At 48.2% G+C, this 18894-nt stretch overlaps 1 protein-coding gene across 1 annotated transcript in view; it reads right to left on the minus strand.

Annotated features, from left to right (window-relative positions):
• Nucleotides 1-12236, minus strand: part of COTL1 (coactosin like F-actin binding protein 1) — a 44347-nt gene extending 32111 nt beyond the window's left edge. The window contains 2 exon segments of the mRNA NM_001046593.1: nt 11639-11721; nt 11990-12236. Of these exon segments, the coding sequence (NP_001040058.1) occupies nt 11639-11721; nt 11990-12066 (160 nt within the window). The 5' untranslated portion in view covers nt 12067-12236.
• Between the last annotated feature and the right edge of the window lie 6658 nt (nt 12237-18894).

Consider the following 18894-nt stretch of genomic DNA (forward strand, 5'->3'; position numbering starts at 1 on the left):
AGCAAGTGATGTAAATCAACTATATTTCAATATATATATATATTTTTTAAATTGGCTTCCCTGGTTGTCCAGATAAGAATAGATAAGAATTCACCTGCCAGTGTAGTGCACATGGGTTCAATCTCTGGCTCGGAAAGATCCCACATACCACAGAGCAGCTAAGCCCCTGTGCCACAACGACTGAGCCCACGTGCTGTAACTACTGAAGCCCACGCACCTAGAGCCCATGCTTCGCAACAAGAGAAGCTATCACAATGAAAAGCCTTTGCACCGCAACTAGAGAGCAGCCCCTCCTCGCCACAACTAGAGAAAGCCTGCATGCAGCTGCAGCAACCAAGACCCAGCGCAGCCAAAACTAAATAAATAAAATTTAAAAAAACAGTGCAAGTGGCATTCCAGTTCAGGGCTACAAGAGCTCAACAGAGTGAACACAGGCCCTCCTTGATCAGGCAGGGGGCTCACAGGGGCTCACAAAAGTCTGACTCTTTTCCCTCCTCCCCAGAAGCCCCAGCATGTGACCCAGAGGGGCCCCTGGCCAGCCCCTGGCCAGCAGCTTCCTTTATTTTCAAATCCTGAACAATACACTCCATTCTAGAGTCAGGGTAGAATTATAGCCCAAAAAAGGGAAGAAAACTACTTCCGGGTCAGATCAGATGACCTCCAAGGGCCATCCTTTCAGTCAAAAGCAGCAGAGTCAGAAATCTTTCCTAGGAAAAATGGAGGCGTTTGAATTAAGGAGTGTTGCTCCCCAGAGACCATCACAGGTTTTCCACTTGAACAAAGGCAGAAAAATTACCTCTGAGCTGTGTATTCTTAGAAATGTGCCTCCAGCCAGAGGCACAGGCCTCCGGTCTGCCCCTTGGCTTTCAGAAAAAGAGCTTGTGGCAAACTGTTCAGAGAATAGCTCCTAAGAGTTCTTATTAAGGAGAAAAAAAATATTTTTTCCGTTCTTTTTATTGTATCTATATCAGAGGATGAATGTTAACTAAGCCTATTAAGATCATCATTTCATGATACATGGAAACCAAACCATCATGCTGTACCCCTTAAGCTCATACAGTGGTGCATGCCAATTATTTCTCAACAAAACTGGGGGAGGGAGGAGAAGGGGAAAAAAGAAAAGAGCTCGCCCATGGTCTTCCCTCCTTGTTTCAAAAGAATTTCAGCTGCACGTGTTGGGAAGCAGCAGGGCGTCAGGAGTGTTGGCCGGAGGGCAGACACTGGGTAAGGAACACAGTTCCACCTCCATGCAACCCAGGGTTGGTGCTTTCCTGGCTCTGAGCCTCAGTTTTCCTGTCTGTGAAATGGGAATGACAATAGGACCCTGGTACCACATGGGGCCATGGTGTCATGAAATAAAGTGAGGATTAAATGACTCTGGCTGGCAAGACAGTAGCCCCCAAAGATGTCCATACCCTAATTTCCAGAACCTGTGACTCTGTGACTGGACATGGCAAAGGGCATGTCCATGGCACACTTTACAAGTGTGATTAAATTGAGGGTCTCAGCATGGGAAGATTGTCCCGGATGACTAGAGTGGGCCCAATGTCATCACAAGGGTCCTCAAATATGGAAGTGAGGAAAGCAGAAGAATCAAAGAGATGGCTTCATAAGAAGGACTCATCCAGATACTGCTGGCCTTGAAGATGGAGGAAGGGGCCACAAGCCAAGGGATGCAGAACCTGTAGAAGCCAAAAAAGGCAAAGAAACAGATTCTCCTTTCAAGCCTCTGGAAGGAATACAGTCCTGCCCACACCTTTATGCTAGTTCAGTGAGGTTGATTTTGGACTTCTGCCCTCCAGACTCTAAGACGAGAAATTATGTTGTTTTAAACCACTGAGTCTGTGGTCATTTGTTACAGCAGCCACAGGAAACTGATACAATGACCTCAGCACAATTTCTGGCACAATAAAAGCCCAGTGTTCGTCATTATCTTTAAGGATTATGATAACTTATGATTGGCAAGGACAGTTACAGAAATACACAGATGATTAAAAAAAAGAATAAGTGCATGAGGAAAAATGAGACAGATGATTGGAAATTAAGTCCAGAACTAAAACAGGATGTCAGGCAAGTTAATTTCAAATGCACTGATGAAACAAAACACAAAATGCTAAGGTTAACAACCCTGCCTTACACACAAGCCTCTGGGGACTTGGCCCTGCTGAGGCCACTGAGCAGAAGCCGAAAAGCCAAGGCATCAAATTCAGTTGGAGAGGAAGACACCTAGGGACTCCAGGGCAGGAATGTGGGCCAGAGGCCAGAGGGGAACAAGGGTTTCAGAGCCTCAGCACCTAAAGACTCTCCATACAGGCCACTGGGTGGTTACGTTGGCAGAGGGCATGTGGACTGTCCAGGGGTGAGCTCGGCTATCAAACGTCTCAGGGGACCGTGTTCATTCATCTATTCAACACACACTTGGGGAGGTCAGCTGTTGTTCCAGGTGCTGACAGCACAGCAGAGAACCAGGCCAACCAGGTTTCTGCCCTCAGGAGCTCAGATTCTATCTAGCAGCAGAGTCAAACACCAGATACCAGAAGCTCCTGTTTGGGATAGAGGTTGGGGAGTTGCTAAGGGCTTGCTACCCATGACTTGGGTCCACACAAGAGAGTGACACAACCACCGGGGAAAAGAGATCGGGACCAGGTAACCGCGAGGGGGAGGATGCTCCACAGGGTACCACCACCAGAGAGACAAAAGCCCTTCTTTCCACAGTCTCACCATGGGATTGAAGAAACAGATGCACACGTAATCACCGCAGAACAGGATGAACATCACAAAGGCAAGGAGGCCATCTGAGTGGAGGGGATATCTACACTGGGCCTTAAAGGATGTACAGAAGTCTGCCAGGAAAGCAAGACCGACGAGGACAGGCCCAAAGAAGGAAAACTGTGCCCAAGCTCCAAGGAAGGGAGAGGGCAGGGCAGTGCAGCCTCGGACACAGATCTGGATTCAAAGTCCAATTTCTCTACCTACTGCGCCATCTCAAGCAAGTGACTTTTTTATTATTTTTATTATTGAATTAAAGATTCTTTAAGTTCTGTAGTGCTTTACAATCTTCAAAAGTTTCCCACATGATGTCATAAAATCCCATAATAATCCTTTTCTCCCACTACCCCTGTCTTCCCTAGTGGTAAGGAATCTGCCTGCAGTGTAGGAGACCTGGATTCGATCCCTGGTTGGGAAGATTCGCTGGAGGAGTAAATAGCAACCCACTCCAGTATTCTCACTTGCAGAATCTCATGTACAGAGGAGCCTGGTGGGCCACAGTCCTTGGGGTTGCAAAGAGTTGGACGCACCCCTCACGTGCCCCTCCTCCCTCCCCTCTCCCCACTGGCAACCACTGGTTTGTTCTCTGTCATCTGTGAGTCTACCAAACAAGTGACTTTGGACTCTCTGAGGAAACAATCAGATTTCTTATCAGTAAAATGGAGAGGACTCCTACTCTGGCGTCATTGTTCTTATTACATACATACCCCTCACAGGTAAGAAAAATTAGATGAGCTAATACATGCAAAGCGCCTACCTAGTGCAGGACAGTTGGCATCCACGGGGTCAGAATCATGTGTTGGGATGTGCATGAAAGGGGTGAGCTGCTGAGCATCCCATCCTAACGGGCATTCTGGGTCATTTCTAAGCATTTGGACCTTGTGGGCAAAAGCGACAAAAGGTTAAGGGGAGAGAAAAGCTCTCCCCACCTCCCCACCCCTACCTGGACTGCAAGCTCAGGAGGTTCTGAAGGGGTCAATTCAGTCCTGGGCAAAAGGCTGGAACTCAAGAAATGCTCCACAGAAGGAAAAGCCAGGGTCAAGGGCGGAGCCCAGGAAACACCCACACTTCTGGGGCACAAAAGGGAAGCAGAACCAGCAGACGGAAGTGAGAGCAGGAGATGAGAAACAGGAAAAGAGAAGTAGGTGAGCTTTGCACTACAGAAGCAGATGGAAGGGAAAACCATGTTTTTAGTAACTAGCGGTCACTGCCGAAGGCTAGAAGGAGAGAAAGTGAACAAATACAAAGAAACGTCCACTCCATGTGGCCACCAGGAGGCGACCGAAGACCTGGGCACGGGGTACCAGGCTCCAGATGTGGGGCGGCGGGATGCCAGGATGTACCGAGGTGAAAAAACGGTGGGAGATGAGGACATGGATGTAACATCTACATGATTCACCAGCAATAATTTCTAAAAGTTTGCATTAATGTCTAAAGACTTTCAAGGAGGGAAAACTCAATTCATTTCAACTAACTGAACACTTTCGCTGAAGCAGAGACACCCTACTTAGCAGGAAAAGGGACATCTAGCAACCTTCTCCACGGAGGTATGGCCACAAACTCCACAGCAAGTGGAAACATCACATGAAGAGCTGTTACAAAGCCCACACATCTTATGACACAAAGAAGCCACACAACGCGGCTCAGGATCCCCCAACAACACATGCATGAGCCAAGAAGGCAGCGGGAGACTGAATTTTGCAGAAAACTGTGAAAATAATGTTTCCAGAGCACTTCAGGTAGCACTGAAGAATCACCACCCAGCATTGTTTCTGGAGCAACAGAAATGATGTGTCAATCAATCCCCGTTTGTTGATTGCATGACAGAGAGACTGTTTAGCACTTTACAAGGTCCAAAGCCCTGTCACAGATCTACAGCTTCCTTCTGACCTCATATTCCCTTTGACTCACTAGATAATTTCTCTCCTTCCTTTCTCACTCAAATTTCTAAATTTGAGTAAAGCTAGAGGGGGGAAAGATGCATATGTGCAGCTTGGGGGAAAAAAATCCAGTACAGAAGAGCAAAATAGAGACCGCTATACCTGTGTGTGCTGCACAGCCGCACACGCAGAGGCCAGTGAGCGAATTTGTTTCTTTCCCAACCTGTCCCTCTTGCAATAATAGCAAAGAGCCTCTCTTTGACTGAACTCTAACCATGCTCTTCTAACTGAGCTCTTTTTCATCTGGGTCTCAACTTCTGGACTTGTGTGTTCATCTTAGCCTTCACTGATTTTGGCAAGGATCCCGCCAAGTCAACTAAGCCAGAATTCCCCGTACGCCACATCTGATCACCCCTCAATATATAATCAGGCTCCTTGTTCTCACCCTTCCCCGGTGATGTCTGATCCTTGGCATGCCTTCAGCAAGAATCCTGTTAAGTCAGTTTAGCCAGCTTCTCCCTTCACCCCAGACCCTTCCTCCTGGTAACTTTCCAGCCATTGATACCTACCTGGCTCCTTGACTCCAAATTCCCACTTTTCCTTGTGGTATTCAGAGTTGAGTTTGACCTCTCTCCCTTGTAGTGGTCCCTACACCTATCACAACAGTCCTCTGAATAAAGTCTGCCTTACTGGTCTTTGTTTTTTTGGCTGCACTATGCACCATGTGGGGTCTTAATTCCCCTACAAGGGATCTAAACCATGCCCTCTGCAATGAAAGGTGGGCGTCGTCACCACTGGACCATCAGGGAAGTCTCTGCCTTACTGTTCTTTAACAAGCGTTAGGATGAATGTTTTTGTCTTTTAACAGTAAAGACACCCCTGTTCTCCTTAACCATCCCACTGCCAAACTCAGTCCCTGAGAAGCACTTGCAAGGTTCTGTGTTACTGATAACTACCTTAATTGAGCACCCATTGTATAGTAGGCATTGCCTATAAGCTTTATGTGTATCATGTCAATTTATCCTCAATTTTAGCAACCCTGTACCCTGTGTGCAATCACTTACTGAATCTTATAGATGAAGAAATAGAGAATCTGGGAGACTTGCTCAAGGTCACACAGCACAGCAAGGCTACAAGTCAAAGCAAGACACCCTAGCTCTACCTTTGATGCTCATAACCAGCAGAAAACTGGATTCATTCCCAGATGCCTAGATTCTTTCTAAAATAAAAATGCTTGCAACAGAGTACTTTGGGGTCAGTTCATCAATAAAAGATCTGTTAAACAATGTTACATTTATACAAGAGATAGATTAGGAGCCACTTTAAGGGCTGGATGATGACAATAAAACATCAGCACCATGAGAACAGGGGCTTTCTCTGCTGCTAGATTTACCCTCAGTGCCTAGAACAGTAACCTACAGAGTAGTCAATCGAAGGAAGGAAGGAAGGAGGAAATGAATCAATGAATGAACAAATTTCTGAGTGTTAAACTATATTTGAATTATATCTGGTTTTTATTCTCTTCCTTTTGCTTAATCTTGCTTTCTGAATATTCTGCAACGGACCTGTACTACTTGTAAGGTGAAGAAAAAAAACATTTCACAGACACCCTGAGCCATTGACCCAACACATACACATGATCTGTAAGCCCTTCCTACAGAGATCAGAGAGATCATACTGCCAGTCAGTCTGGCAAATGACTCCTTTCTCCTTTCCCAGCTTATCCCTGGCTCCTCCCCACTCACCATGGCTCTGTCAGGGCAACCAGAGACCCTCCAGACAGCTCAGTACCCATTCCCCATCATCTCTTCCCTCCCCCCATCTCTCTGATCACATACTTTACTTCCACATCAATTAAATTCCACCAATGAGATGACAATCACAGTGACTACCATTTATGGAGAACGGACTGCATCCTCGGCACCATGAACTTGCTTTCTTAATCCTCCTAATAATCACATTATAGCAAAAGGATGAGCAGGTGAATAATTCAGCTCACATGATTAGCAAGCATTTGAACCCAGACCATCCAAAGCAGCCTAGACCTTTAACCACTGTGCTAACCACCTCTTACCCTGTACTGACCACCTACTGCATGCAGACCTGGGTCAAAGGTTTCAAGCATGTCCACATGGCACCTACTGTGTGCCAGTCTGGGGTTGAGCACCTCTTCTAAGTGAACTCAGAGTTGAGTGCTGACTGTGTGCTGAGCTAGGGCATGCACAAGAAAGTTCAGATCAGAAAGCACACTGTCATCCTAAACGCTCCTAATCCTTAGGAGAACAGAAATAATGATATAAAAAGTAATAGTAACAACAACCAATATGACTAGGAGAGTTAAAAAAAAAAAAGTAACAGTAACAACAGCCAACTGTATCACTATGTCTGGGCTCTCCATTTAGACATATAACTTCAGTGAACCTTCTCAGTCAGCATCAGAGGCAGGCACCATCAGAACCCCCATTTTACAGACCAGAAAACTGTGGCACAGACAAAGAAATGCCTGAGGTCACATGGCAGGAGACAGAGTTGGGATGCGAATTTAGAATTTCTCTGATTCCAAAGGTCCTGGCTGTTGAAATACAGAAGGGATTGCACTAGGTAGGTTTGCTGGCTCAGTCTCAGATGGACAGATACAGGGGAGAGGAATGCCACCCAGAGGGAATCACTGGCCTGCAGGCTGAGAGTGTTACACAGGGTCAGGCTGCAGATGCACAAAGGGGGCTGTGGGAGCTGCTGCACAGGAGATGTGGCTGCGGACAGACAGGCTGGAAGGCCAAGTAGATAGCCTGTACTTAGTCGCAGATGGGAGCCACAGATGGTTAAGGAGCAGAGAAGGAACTTGAGGAGACCCACGATTTAGGAAAAGTTACTTTGCAGGCTTCCCTGGTGGCTCAGTGGTAAGACTCTACCTGCCAATTCAAAATACACAGGTTCAATCCCTGGGTTGGGAAGATCCCCTGGAGAAGGAAAAGGCAACCCACTCCAGTACCCTTGCCTGGAAAATCCCATGGACAGAGGAGCCTGGTAGGCTACAGTCCATGGGGTTGCAGACAGTCAGACACGACTGAGCAACTTCACTTTCACTTTCACTTCCATTTTTGGGGGTGGAGGGGGATAGAATGAATTTAAGACAAGAAGGACCATGGGCTGAGAGACTGTTGCAATAAAGGGTGGACATGGACTCTTTGGGTCTGCCCCTCTTCTGCAAGCAGCATGCCCTCGCCTTCACTCTTCCCTTAGGAACCCACCCTCCCCGACTCCACCTGCTGGTTTGGTGGGGCTACCCCTCCCCCACTGTCTCCTGGTTTGGTGGGGGGTGCCCCTCCCCCACTCCAGGCATGGGCACTGATCCAGGTATAGACAGCCAGAATTGCAGGGATTAGTTCACATGCGCACATGAACCCAGTCAGAGTCTCTCAGTCTGGAGACTTCTGCGGAAATCGGAAATCCGTGGCAGTCGGTCTCTCTCTCCTCCCCAAAGCCTGGAAGCTGGGTGGTTAGAGGTTATCTCGTCACTGCTCAGGGAGAACTTGCCCTCCTGCCCCCAAGACAGGCGATCAAGGAGGAAAACAGGGCTGGGGGAGGGGGGTGAGTTCGGACAGCCATATCTGCAGCTAGTACTTTACCTGGACTTTCCAACCACAGAAGCTAAGACTGATTTCTTTTCTTCGGGGGTGAGGGAGTAGGAAGTTTACTGCACTGGGCTCCTTTCACTGCACCTGACAGATCTCTAACCATCCCACACGGACTGAAGTTTGGGGTGAGAAGTAAGAGCAGAAGCGGTGATGGAGCGGTCAGTACAGAAGGAAGGGGCCAGGTGAGGCCGGCACCAGAAGAGCCAGTGTGGGGCCCAGAGGGCTCCAGATCCTGTCAGCAAGAAACAGGAGGACAAGGGCGGCCCAGCGACCTTCCAGTTCATGACCTTCAGGAACCAGTGCCTGGGGACAAGGACAGGCCAGCCTGGGGGGCGGAGGAGGGGTGACAGGGAGAGGCTTAATGGGAGATTCCATTCCGAAGAAGAACCGGTGGGGGGGGCGGTGGGGGGGGGCGGGGTGCAGAGGACGGAAGAAAGATAGTAGCCAGAGGGCAAAGGAGGGGCGAAAGAGGGCATTTCAGAGCAAGGATGGGGGGCAGGGCGAGGATATCAAGGAGGAGAGAAAGCCCACAGTGGGGGTGGGGGGCCCTCCAAGCCCCTCGTTCCCCCAGGGCAGACGGAGGAGCGACCAGGCACTGTTTTTAGGCTCCCAGGTCCCCTGTGACCTTGTGAGAGCTTTGGAAATAGGAAGGCTATGCCAGACCAGGAGCACTAGACCCTCCGGCTTGTCAGGACACCTGGCCAGAGATGAGGGCCACGGAGAGGCCTCCCTGCATCACAGGAGTGGGCGAACGTGTCTTCTGTAACTGCCAACAATCCCACCAGCCCCGACCAGAACCTGCTGTACAGCAAAGATGCTCCACGACTCAGGAATGAGCTTCTAAACCACTTTCTTAGTGAGAAGAGGTCAAGAGCACAGGCCTCAAAGCCACTCTGCCCGGGTTCAAGGCCCCGGGCCTGCCACGACCTTGCTGTGACTTGCAGGCAAGTCACTTAACCTCTCTGGGACTCCGTTTCCCCACCTACGTACGGAAGGGAAGCAAGCTCAGAAACGGAGACAAGGTGTGCCCAGTGCAGTGACTTGCGTGTAGAAAGCTACTAGTCAGCGTTCCGAACCCTTGGTCACTGAGTTAGGAGGACGCGGTGGCATGATAGAACAGGCTTTCCTAAGACAAACAAGAGCAGGCACGGCAACCACAGCTTGCCTATGCATTTGTCCAACAGACGGCTGGGGAAGGAAGGCGGACTTCCAGCCAGAGCAGACGGAGCCTTCAGATCCTACGGCCCATTCATAAGCTCAACAAGCAGCAGGGAAAGCATTTTTAGCTCTCCCACCAGGCCCTCCCCACTGCCATCCCTATTATTGGGGGAAGGAAGCCCCAGGGAGGGAGGAAGTGTTCTCTGACCACAGCCTCCCCAATTCAGAATCCACTCACAGGATGCTCTTTATTCCCGGGGTCACCTTCTCCTACTCAATGGACAGAACAATAGCTTCAGAAGCTGGGGGGTGGGTGGGAGGAGAAGACCCCAGTCTGATGGCAGGGGGTGGGGATGATGGATGGCTAGCAGGAGGAAACTGCTACTTTACTGTCCAGAGAGGAAGGAAGCTGGCTTGTGAGAAAAGCTCAGAGCCGGCAAGGCAAAAAATACTGCTGAGCCTCCCAGTTATACACCAAACCCCAGGAGGCTGCACTTACTCCACTTGTGAAAGCAGGCATCATGGTGGTGAAAGGACAGAGGTGGCTGAGAGACAGGGTTCCTGAGTCAGGGGCCTGGCTTTCAATCCTGGCCCCATGCACCTCAATAGATGTGAGTTATGATAGTATTTTACACATCTGCTTTTAAACAAAGGGTTCCTCAGATGGCTCAGTGGTACAGAATCCGCCTGCCAATGCAGGAGACTTGGGTTCCATCCCTGGGTCGGGAAGATCCCCTGGAGAAGGAAATGACAACCCACTCTAGTATTCTTGCCTAGGAAATTGCACAGACAGAGGAGCCTACAGGCAGGCTACAGTCCATGGGGTCACAAAAGAGTTGGACACGACTTAACTAAACAACAACATTTTAAACAATCCTGTCCAAAAGCAGTGAGTGAAGGTCTAGAGGTAGCTCTGGGAGATGTTTTAGTTGGGAGATTTTTTTTGTGTGGGGGGGATGGTAAATCTCAGTACCACCCAGCCCACAGCAGACACTTTATAGATATTCTTTGAATTAGAATAAATTCAAAATAGTCCTTTGAATAAAGGAAAGGGGCTGTTGCATGATCTTGAGCATAGTGTTGTATTTTTTATTTATTTCACAAATGACCATGTCATCTGTACAGGCACTGACTCACCTATCTTTTCGACAGCCCTCTAAGATTACAGGGGAGGAAACCAAGGCCCCAAGAGATTAAGTAACTTGCCCCAAACCACACAGCTAGAAAGTGGCCACAAGGGGATTCAAACCTACCTTGCTGACTCTAGGTCCCCACCCTAACTTTCAGGCCGTACTGCCTTTGTCTGAAAATATCTATTTCCAAGCTAGAGCCCAGAGCCCAGAAAAAGAGCCCATCCTCCAAGCTTAGCTTTAAAGGGCCTTATTACCAGTGATGCTGGGCCTTTTGCTTCAGTGGTGTGTGTTGGGGGGCAAGGATTGGAGGTTGTGGTTGTACATGCATGTGTTTTTTCCACTTACTGGTTCAAGACAACCCAGGGAAAGGCACAAAGTTTACAAATCCTAAAGATTTTGCTTGAAAGATTTCTTATATGTACACACCTGTGTAACTGCCTCCCAAATCAAAATACAGAATATTCCCAACCCCTTGAGACCCCACCCCACCTTCCATATGCCTCCCCCCAGTCAGTGGCTAGCCCGACCACTTTTCTGACTTTTCACGCTACAGATTAGCTTTGCCTTTTCTAAAATTTCACATAAATGGGATCATATGGTATGTACGCTTTCATATTCTGCTCTATATTCTATGAACAAAAACACATCACCAGCACATGGACAATGATTGCAGCAGAAAGGAGAGGGCTGTCGCTAACCATTTCTTTCTCCTTCAATAAGCACCAGGATTGTTTTTATTTTGGCTCTCTGACTAATGAAAGGGGAAACCCGGGAGGGCTGGACCCTGGAGTTTGGAACTCCATGAGTTAACGGTGGAAAGCTAGTGACCATGGGGGCAAAGGAGCTGTCCCGCCTGAAAAGGTTACTGTGAGAGGGAGGAGGCTGCCGGTCACCTCTGGTTGTTCTGGATGCCCAGAGGAGAGAAGGCTTGTGGAGGCTTTCGAACGCTCCAATCTGGTTCCTCCAGCGCTGGGGGCGCCCAGAGTGGCCTCAGACTCCTCCCTAGCATTGACCTTGTTCCAAAAGACCGGGAGTCCCCCCAGAAGGCGCGTCTCCCTACCTGTGCACTGTTGGATGAAGTCCTGATATTCCGCTCCCTGCTCGCCGGGGACGATGGTGGAGCCGTCATATTTAAAAGTCACCCTTTGGATTGGGAGAAGAGAAAAACACACACATACACATACACATCAACGTTGGTGCCTGAACGGTGCCGAGCTTCCACAGAACAATCTAAAAGATGCTCTGGCTAGCGAAAAGCCAGCGCTGGCTTTCCACGCTGTCCCGGGTTAAGACTGTGGGGAGACCGCACGGGGATGACCCTTAATCCGTCCCGTCTGGAAGACGGCTCAGCGCACCAGGCCCCTTGTGAGCTCAGGCAGCGGGGCTCGAAGAGCAATGCAAAGTTCCTCACCAGATGACGGCCGAGCTGTCGTCGCGCACCAGGTTGTACGCCGTTCGGCAAGCCTCTTTGTCGATCTTGGTGGCCATCGCCGCGGGGCCGCAGTGGGGATACTGTGCTCGCAGCGACAGAAGAGCGCGCTTGGGGCGGGCTGCAGGGAGCGGAGCGGAGCGGGGCGGGGACGCGCGGAAGGCGGGCGGGCAAGCGGGCGGGCGGGCAGCTGGCGACAGCAGCGAGAGAAGGAGAGCTCCGAGCTCCGAGAGCGGCGGTGGCTCCGAGTGCGCTAGGAAAGCGAGCTAGACCCAGGCCACGCAGCCCCGCCCCCCTTCGCCCATTGGCCTCCGAGGACGCATTACGCCCCACCCCCTATCGCTATTGGTCACAGAGCGTGTCGGGGCGTGGCGTCTTTACCCGCCAGCGACCAATCCCAGCCCGAGTGGGTTGCGCAACCCTGAGAAGGGGGCTGGAGAGAGGGGCTTTTTCTCCCTCCTCCCCTCTTCTTCTCCCTCCCCGCTCTTCTCCTCCCTCCTCCTCTTCTTTTCTCCCTCCCCCAACCCTTTCTTGTTCTTCCACTCCCCTAACTCCTCCCCCATTTCCTCCTCCCCAAGCCCTGTTTCTCCTTTCCCTCTCTCTACTCCCTCTCCCTCCTCCCTTCTTGAGTCTCCCTCCTCATTCACTGCCCGCTCCTCGCCTCACCTCCTCCCCTTGCTCTTCCCACTTCCCTAACCCCTTCTCCCTCCTTCCTCCCTATTCCCACCTCCCCTCCCTTCCCTCATCTCCTACCCCAGCCTCCCCTAGTCCTCCTTATTCCCCCAAACAACAACTCCGTTTACCTCCTCCCTATTCCTTGTCTTCAAGCTCTTGTCCTCTCGCCTCCTCTCTCTCTCACTTTGCACCCCCCCCTCCTCCCTATCCCTTCCTCTACCTCCCTCCTCCCCACCAGGGCTCCTGGGCTGCAGAGCTCCACAGGGAAGCTCCACATGGGTGACTTACTGCATCAAACTGCCCTGGCCCAGTGTTGGGCTCCGTGGTTTCTAGGTAGGGAGAAATTGGAAAGAAGTAAGATTGTTAGATAGGAGGGGATAGAAAGTGGACTGCTTCCAAAACACTGGTGGGGTCACTGTTTACTTTACGCTCTGGTTATTTGCATTCACATCTTATCTCCCCCTTTGGGTTCCACTGAGGGCAGGAGCTGACTCATTCTGTCTTCTTCCTTCCCTCACTGACTCAGTCATTCATTCCCTCCTGCAATCATTCCACAAAGACCAGTTACAGGGTTCAGGCAAGTAAAAAGGCTGGACCCCCCAAGACCCGGCTCTTGAATCGCATCCAGTGTTGCCTCTTTTTAACTGTAGGCCTTTGGACAAGCCTCAGAAACTCTCTGATTACCTTCCTCCAATGGAATAGTAATAGTACCGACCACTTTAGATTCGAACATAACTTAGCGACTAAACAACAACTACAACTGACATCATAGGTTTGCTTTATGGTTCATGTTTAATGAAACTTGTCAACAAATATGTTAGACATTCAACAAAAGATCATTGTTGTTGGTTATCAACTAAAATAAATCGTAAATAGAAACCCCAAAGGTCAGGGACAATGTTCAATTAATAATAAAATTAATTCTTAATGGTAAACAAACAAAAATCAATCGAGCATTGAACAGGCACATGGGGGAAGGTGAGTGGGGAAAGTAGGAGCTGGTATTGCTATAAATTAAAAGGCAAAAACAAAGAAATTCCAGTTGGATGCAGCTCAAAGCAGCTCCTACCTTACTCCCTGATGAAGATAATGGGATAATTAGTTATTAGAAAGCAAGCCAAAGATGGAGCCATACCTCACACCGCAGATCAAGGTAAATTCCAAAAGGATCAAAGATTTGCCTGTAAATAAAGGAAACCACAAAAGTGTCATAAGAACACATGGGAAGCTTCCTTTATAAGATTGGAATGGGAAACCAAACTAACCGTGACTCAAAATCCAAAAGCCATAACGAAAGATAGTTACATTCAGATATGTAAAAAGTCTTCTTCGAGGGGAAAAAAAAGAAAACAAAACAAGGCAGCAGAGCAGTAGAAAGTATTTGCAACTCAAATCAGGAAGAAGGTACCTCGCTGACATATAGAGAAACCAACCTAGGAAAAAGAGGGAATTCCCTGGCAGTCCAGCGCTTAGGACTCCATGCTTCCACTCCTGGGGAGGTGAGGAGGGTTGGGTTTGGGGAACTAAGATCTTGCAAGCCCTGTCGCACAGCCAGAGAGAAGGGAGAAAAAAGAAAAGTGAGCACAGGATATGACCAGACAGGTCAGAAGGCTCTTAAACAATGAGAAGATGCTCAGTCTCAAGCCCTAATAAGAGAAATGCAAATTGAAGCAAAACTGAGATAACTTAAAAAAAAAAAAACTAACAGTTTAGCAAAAAAGCAAAATTTGACAAGCATGCTTTGTTGGTGAAGCCATGAAGACTCAGGCCATCTCATACAAGCTGGTGGGAGTGCAAGTTAGCACAACCAGGCATGGAAGCCACTTGTCAATATCTAGCAACGTTGCAAATCTCTGTGCTCTTGGCCAGTTTCCCCTAGAAACATCAACAGGACATAGGGCGGCCTGTGTGCCTTGGTCCCACACTCAGAGATTCTGATGTAGTTCATCTGAAGTATGACTTAAGGGCTGGGATTTTTAAAATCCCCTTTCATCATTTTCATGGGCAACTGGGGCTGATGGTCGCTGCTATAGACACAGTCAAGTAATCACTGAGTAATCATCATTCAAGTAACCACTGACTCGATGGATGAGTTTGAGCAAGCTCCAGGGAGTTGGTGATGGACAAGGAAGCCTGGAGTGCTGCAGTCCATGGGGTCGCAGAGTCAGACATGACTGAGCAACTGAACTGAACTGAATCATTGAGCTTTATTGCTAGTAGCAGAAGCCCCTCATTGATGGGGGGCTGGATGAAGAGATAATGATACAGGTGTGCCGTGGAGAAATATGAAGCTGGAAAAACAAAGAGAGTAGGGGGCTTCTCTCTATGCACTGTTACTGATAGATCTACCGTCTACATTAATGATAGATCTACAGTCTACATCGTGATGGAACAAGGCAAAGTACAGAACAGTATGATCAAAACACCTTCTTGTGCAGCTAGCTTTTTAAAGTCGGGGGAGGGAGTACAGAGATATTTGTGTTCGTCCATATGTGCATAAACACCTCTGGAAGAACACACAAGAGAAAAATAAAAGAGTTGTGCCTGAGATGGAGATGAGGAAGGAAGCCAGGTACAAAGGGAAGAGGAGAAGGAGAGAGATTTTACCATATACCATTTTACTTCTATCTATCCTGTTCTGTTTTTGAACATATGAATGCACTATCTATTAAGAATGTTAAACAACAACAACAAAGTGGTTTCTAGCCTGAATTTGATTCCAGAGTTCAGGGACCCTGCCTGGGTGCCTCGACTTTATCTGGATGCTTCCACCTTTAACTGTGTTTCTCCTATTTGTAGTTGCTGTCGCCCTCTACTGGACTGAAGGTGTAAGGTGGGTTTTGAAACAAAATCTGATTTTGAGCATTGTGAAGACAATATGCCCAGCTAAGGCAGAACAATAAACTGCACCCCAGTAATAAATTCGCTGTGTGAATATTTGTTTAAATCTGAGATCCACACAATATAAAAATCAATCTAATCAAGCTCGCGTTTCTTTAGAAAAAAATCAGATCAAAATATTTGACATATATTATGTGCTATGACAAACCTAGACTGTGTAATAAAAAGCAGAGACATCATTTTGCCAAACCATCACAAAGGTCCGTATAATCAAAGCTATGGTATTTCCAGTAGTCACGTAAAAATGTGAGAGTTGGACCATAATGAAGGCTGAGTGCTGAAGAATTGATGCTTTCGAACTCTGGTGCTGGAAAAGACTCTTGAGAGTCCCTTGGACAGCAAGGAGATCAAACCAGTCAATCCTAAAGGAAATCAACTTTGAACATTCATTGGAAGGACCGATGCTGAAGCTGAAGCTCCAATACTTTGGCCAGTTGATTCGAAGAGCCGACTCATTGGAAAAGACCCGGGTGCTGGGAAAGATTGAGAGCAGCCAGAGAAGAGGGTGACAAGATGAGATGGTTGGATGACATCACTGACTTAATGGACTGGGAGATAGTGAAGGACAGGGAAGCTTGGCAGTCCAGTCTATGGGGTCACAAAGAGCTGGACACAACTTAACGGCTGAACAACAACAATGTGCTAGCTACTATGTCAGGAATTGGGGGAGGGGCTTCGCTGGCGATCCAGTGGATCTGCACTTCCAATGCACGGGCTTGGATTTGATCCCTGGTCAGGGAAATAAAATCCCACTTGCCACATGGTGGGACCAAAAAAAAAAATTGAGAGCAGGTATAAATTCATTCATTTATTCATTCATTTATCCACCCATCCATTCATTTATTCTGGCCCTGGGCCTATTGTGTGTCTAAAGGGATCACACACACACTTGCCTGTAGGGGGCAGGCACGTAATGTGAATGAGCCAAGTACACAGTCTAAGAACATTTTTTCCTGAAGGTCATTCTCCTCTGGGTGTCAGTTTCATCTTCAGAACTGCCCTTTTAAAGGGGGCTGCTGGTCCTCAGATCTGTCCCAGTTGCTATGCAGGAATCTTAGCATAATGAGGCCAAGCCTTCCAGTTGTCTAAGGAAAGCAAATAATCTGAATCTTTTTGTGAAATCTCATCTCTAGATTCTTAAACTTGGGCAGTAACAACGTTACATGTAAGAGCTAGACAAACACGCTCCCTGCCCTCATGGGAATTAGTCTTGGAGGGAGACAAGCCACTTTGGTGTGGGTAGTCTTCTTGCTTGTTAACACTTGAGTGTTAGTCGCTCAGTCGTATCTGATTCTTTGTGACCCCACAGACTCTAGCCCACCAGGCTCCTCTGTCCATGGGATTCTCCAGGCAGGAATACTGGAGTGGGTAGCCATTCCCTTCTCCGGGGGATATTCCTGACCCAGGTATGGAACTCGTGTCTCCTGTATGTGTTTTCTGCATTACAAAGGGATTCTTTACCATCTGAGCCACCAGGGAAGCCCAAATGGAAACTCAGTTCAAATAGGCCTGGACAGTGGAGAGAAAGCAATGACTCCATGATGGGAAAGCCCAGAGTTAGTAGAATTCAGGCATGTTTAATAAAAAATAAAAGACAGGTAACCAAATTTAAAAATATTGAAAGGGGACTTCCCTGGTGGCTCAGTGGTAGAGAATCTGCCTGCCAGTATAAGAGACACAGGTTCAATCCCTGATCCCAGAAGATTCCCACATACCACAGAGAAACTAAGCCTGTGGGCCACAACTCTTGAGCCTGTGCTCCGGAACCCAGGAGCTGAGACTATTGAGCCCTTGTGCCCTAGAGCCTGTGCTCTCAACGAGAGACGCCACCGCAGTGAGAAGCCCGCTCACCACAATTAGAGAAAAACTCACGTGGCAACAAAGACCTAGCACAGCCAAAAATAAACAAATAAAATTAATTAAAAATTTTTTTTAAGTAATAAAAATACACAAAGGATGGGAACTTCCCTGGTGATCCAGTGGCTAACACTCTGCACTCCAAAAGCAAGGGGTCCGGATTTGATCCCTGGTTGGGGAGTTAGATCCTACACGCCACAACTAAAGATTGCACATGTGTCAACTAAGACCCAGTACAGCCAAGTAAAATAAATAAATAAATATATATATATTTAATGGGACAAGCTAGGACCCATCCCTGTGATATCAGGCAGGGGAGAAGAAGGGGACAGTGAGTGGTGAGGGGCAATGAGACAGTATATTGATATAATGTTAATACAGCATCTATGTACCCTATTCATGATATAGTAACTATATTATGCAGTATTAGGGATAGTAATCAGGGGGCTTCCCAGGTGGCTCAGTGGTAAAGAACCTGCCTGCCAATGCAGGAGACATGAGAGAAACAGTTTCAATCCCTGGGTCAGGAAGATCCCCTGGAGGAGGGCATGACAACCCACTCCAGTATTCTTGCCTGGAGAATCCTGCGGACACAGGAGCCTGGTGGGCTACCCTCCATGGGGTTGCAAAGAGTCGGACACGACTGAAGAGACTTGGCATTCATGCAGAGTGAGTAATAGCTTACTATGGGTTGTGTTCTCTGTGCTGGCCACCGTGCTAAGTGCTGTACGACTATTTTCTCAAGTAATTCTCACGTCAGCCCAAGAAGACAGAGCCACTAACCGCTGCAACATAAAGGAGGGAACTGAAGCACTGAGAGGTGGCACCATCTCCCCAGGTCACACAGCAAGAGCCTTGCAGAGACACTGTTAGAACCCAGGCGGCATGACGTCAGGGGTCTGAGCCTCCCCAGGAAGAGGCAGAGTCTGGACACAGTGAAACTGACCCAGAGTAGCTCAGCCATGTGTGCTCCATTCTAGAAACACTGTGCTGACTTTTTAAGACCATCATTTCTGCATGAGCTTTGTTTCTGTGATTGCAAATAATAACCTACAGAATTTTGAAGGTCAGTGTCCTAGTTCCCACATTTACCTTGGGGCTGTACATTAAAAGAAGGAAAGGAAGGAAGAAATCCCATCTCAGCTGTAATTAGAGATGGAAATAAAACATAACCCTGAAATTTGCTGTTCTCAGCAAGGTGGTTGTCATTCTAAAGCAGGTGCCTTACATGGAATAGATATTTATGGAAAAAGGTATTTATAGAATCGGTGCTGAGCTCACTCATTGTCAAATCTCTGAAAAGAGGGCCCCTGGGGCTTTTGGGAAGTGAAGGTGCTGAGCTATTGACAGAGGGAACGTAATACCTACCTCCTCCCAAATGGTCTTTCTCAGGAACTGTGAGTCACCCAGAGAGAACTCCGCCTGGACTCCAGAAATCCAGCAAGAAGACACTG

Source organism: Bos taurus, chromosome 18 (genome assembly GCF_002263795.3).
Source record: "Bos taurus isolate L1 Dominette 01449 registration number 42190680 breed Hereford chromosome 18, ARS-UCD2.0, whole genome shotgun sequence".
Classification (NCBI taxonomy): domain Eukaryota; kingdom Metazoa; phylum Chordata; class Mammalia; order Artiodactyla; family Bovidae; genus Bos; species Bos taurus.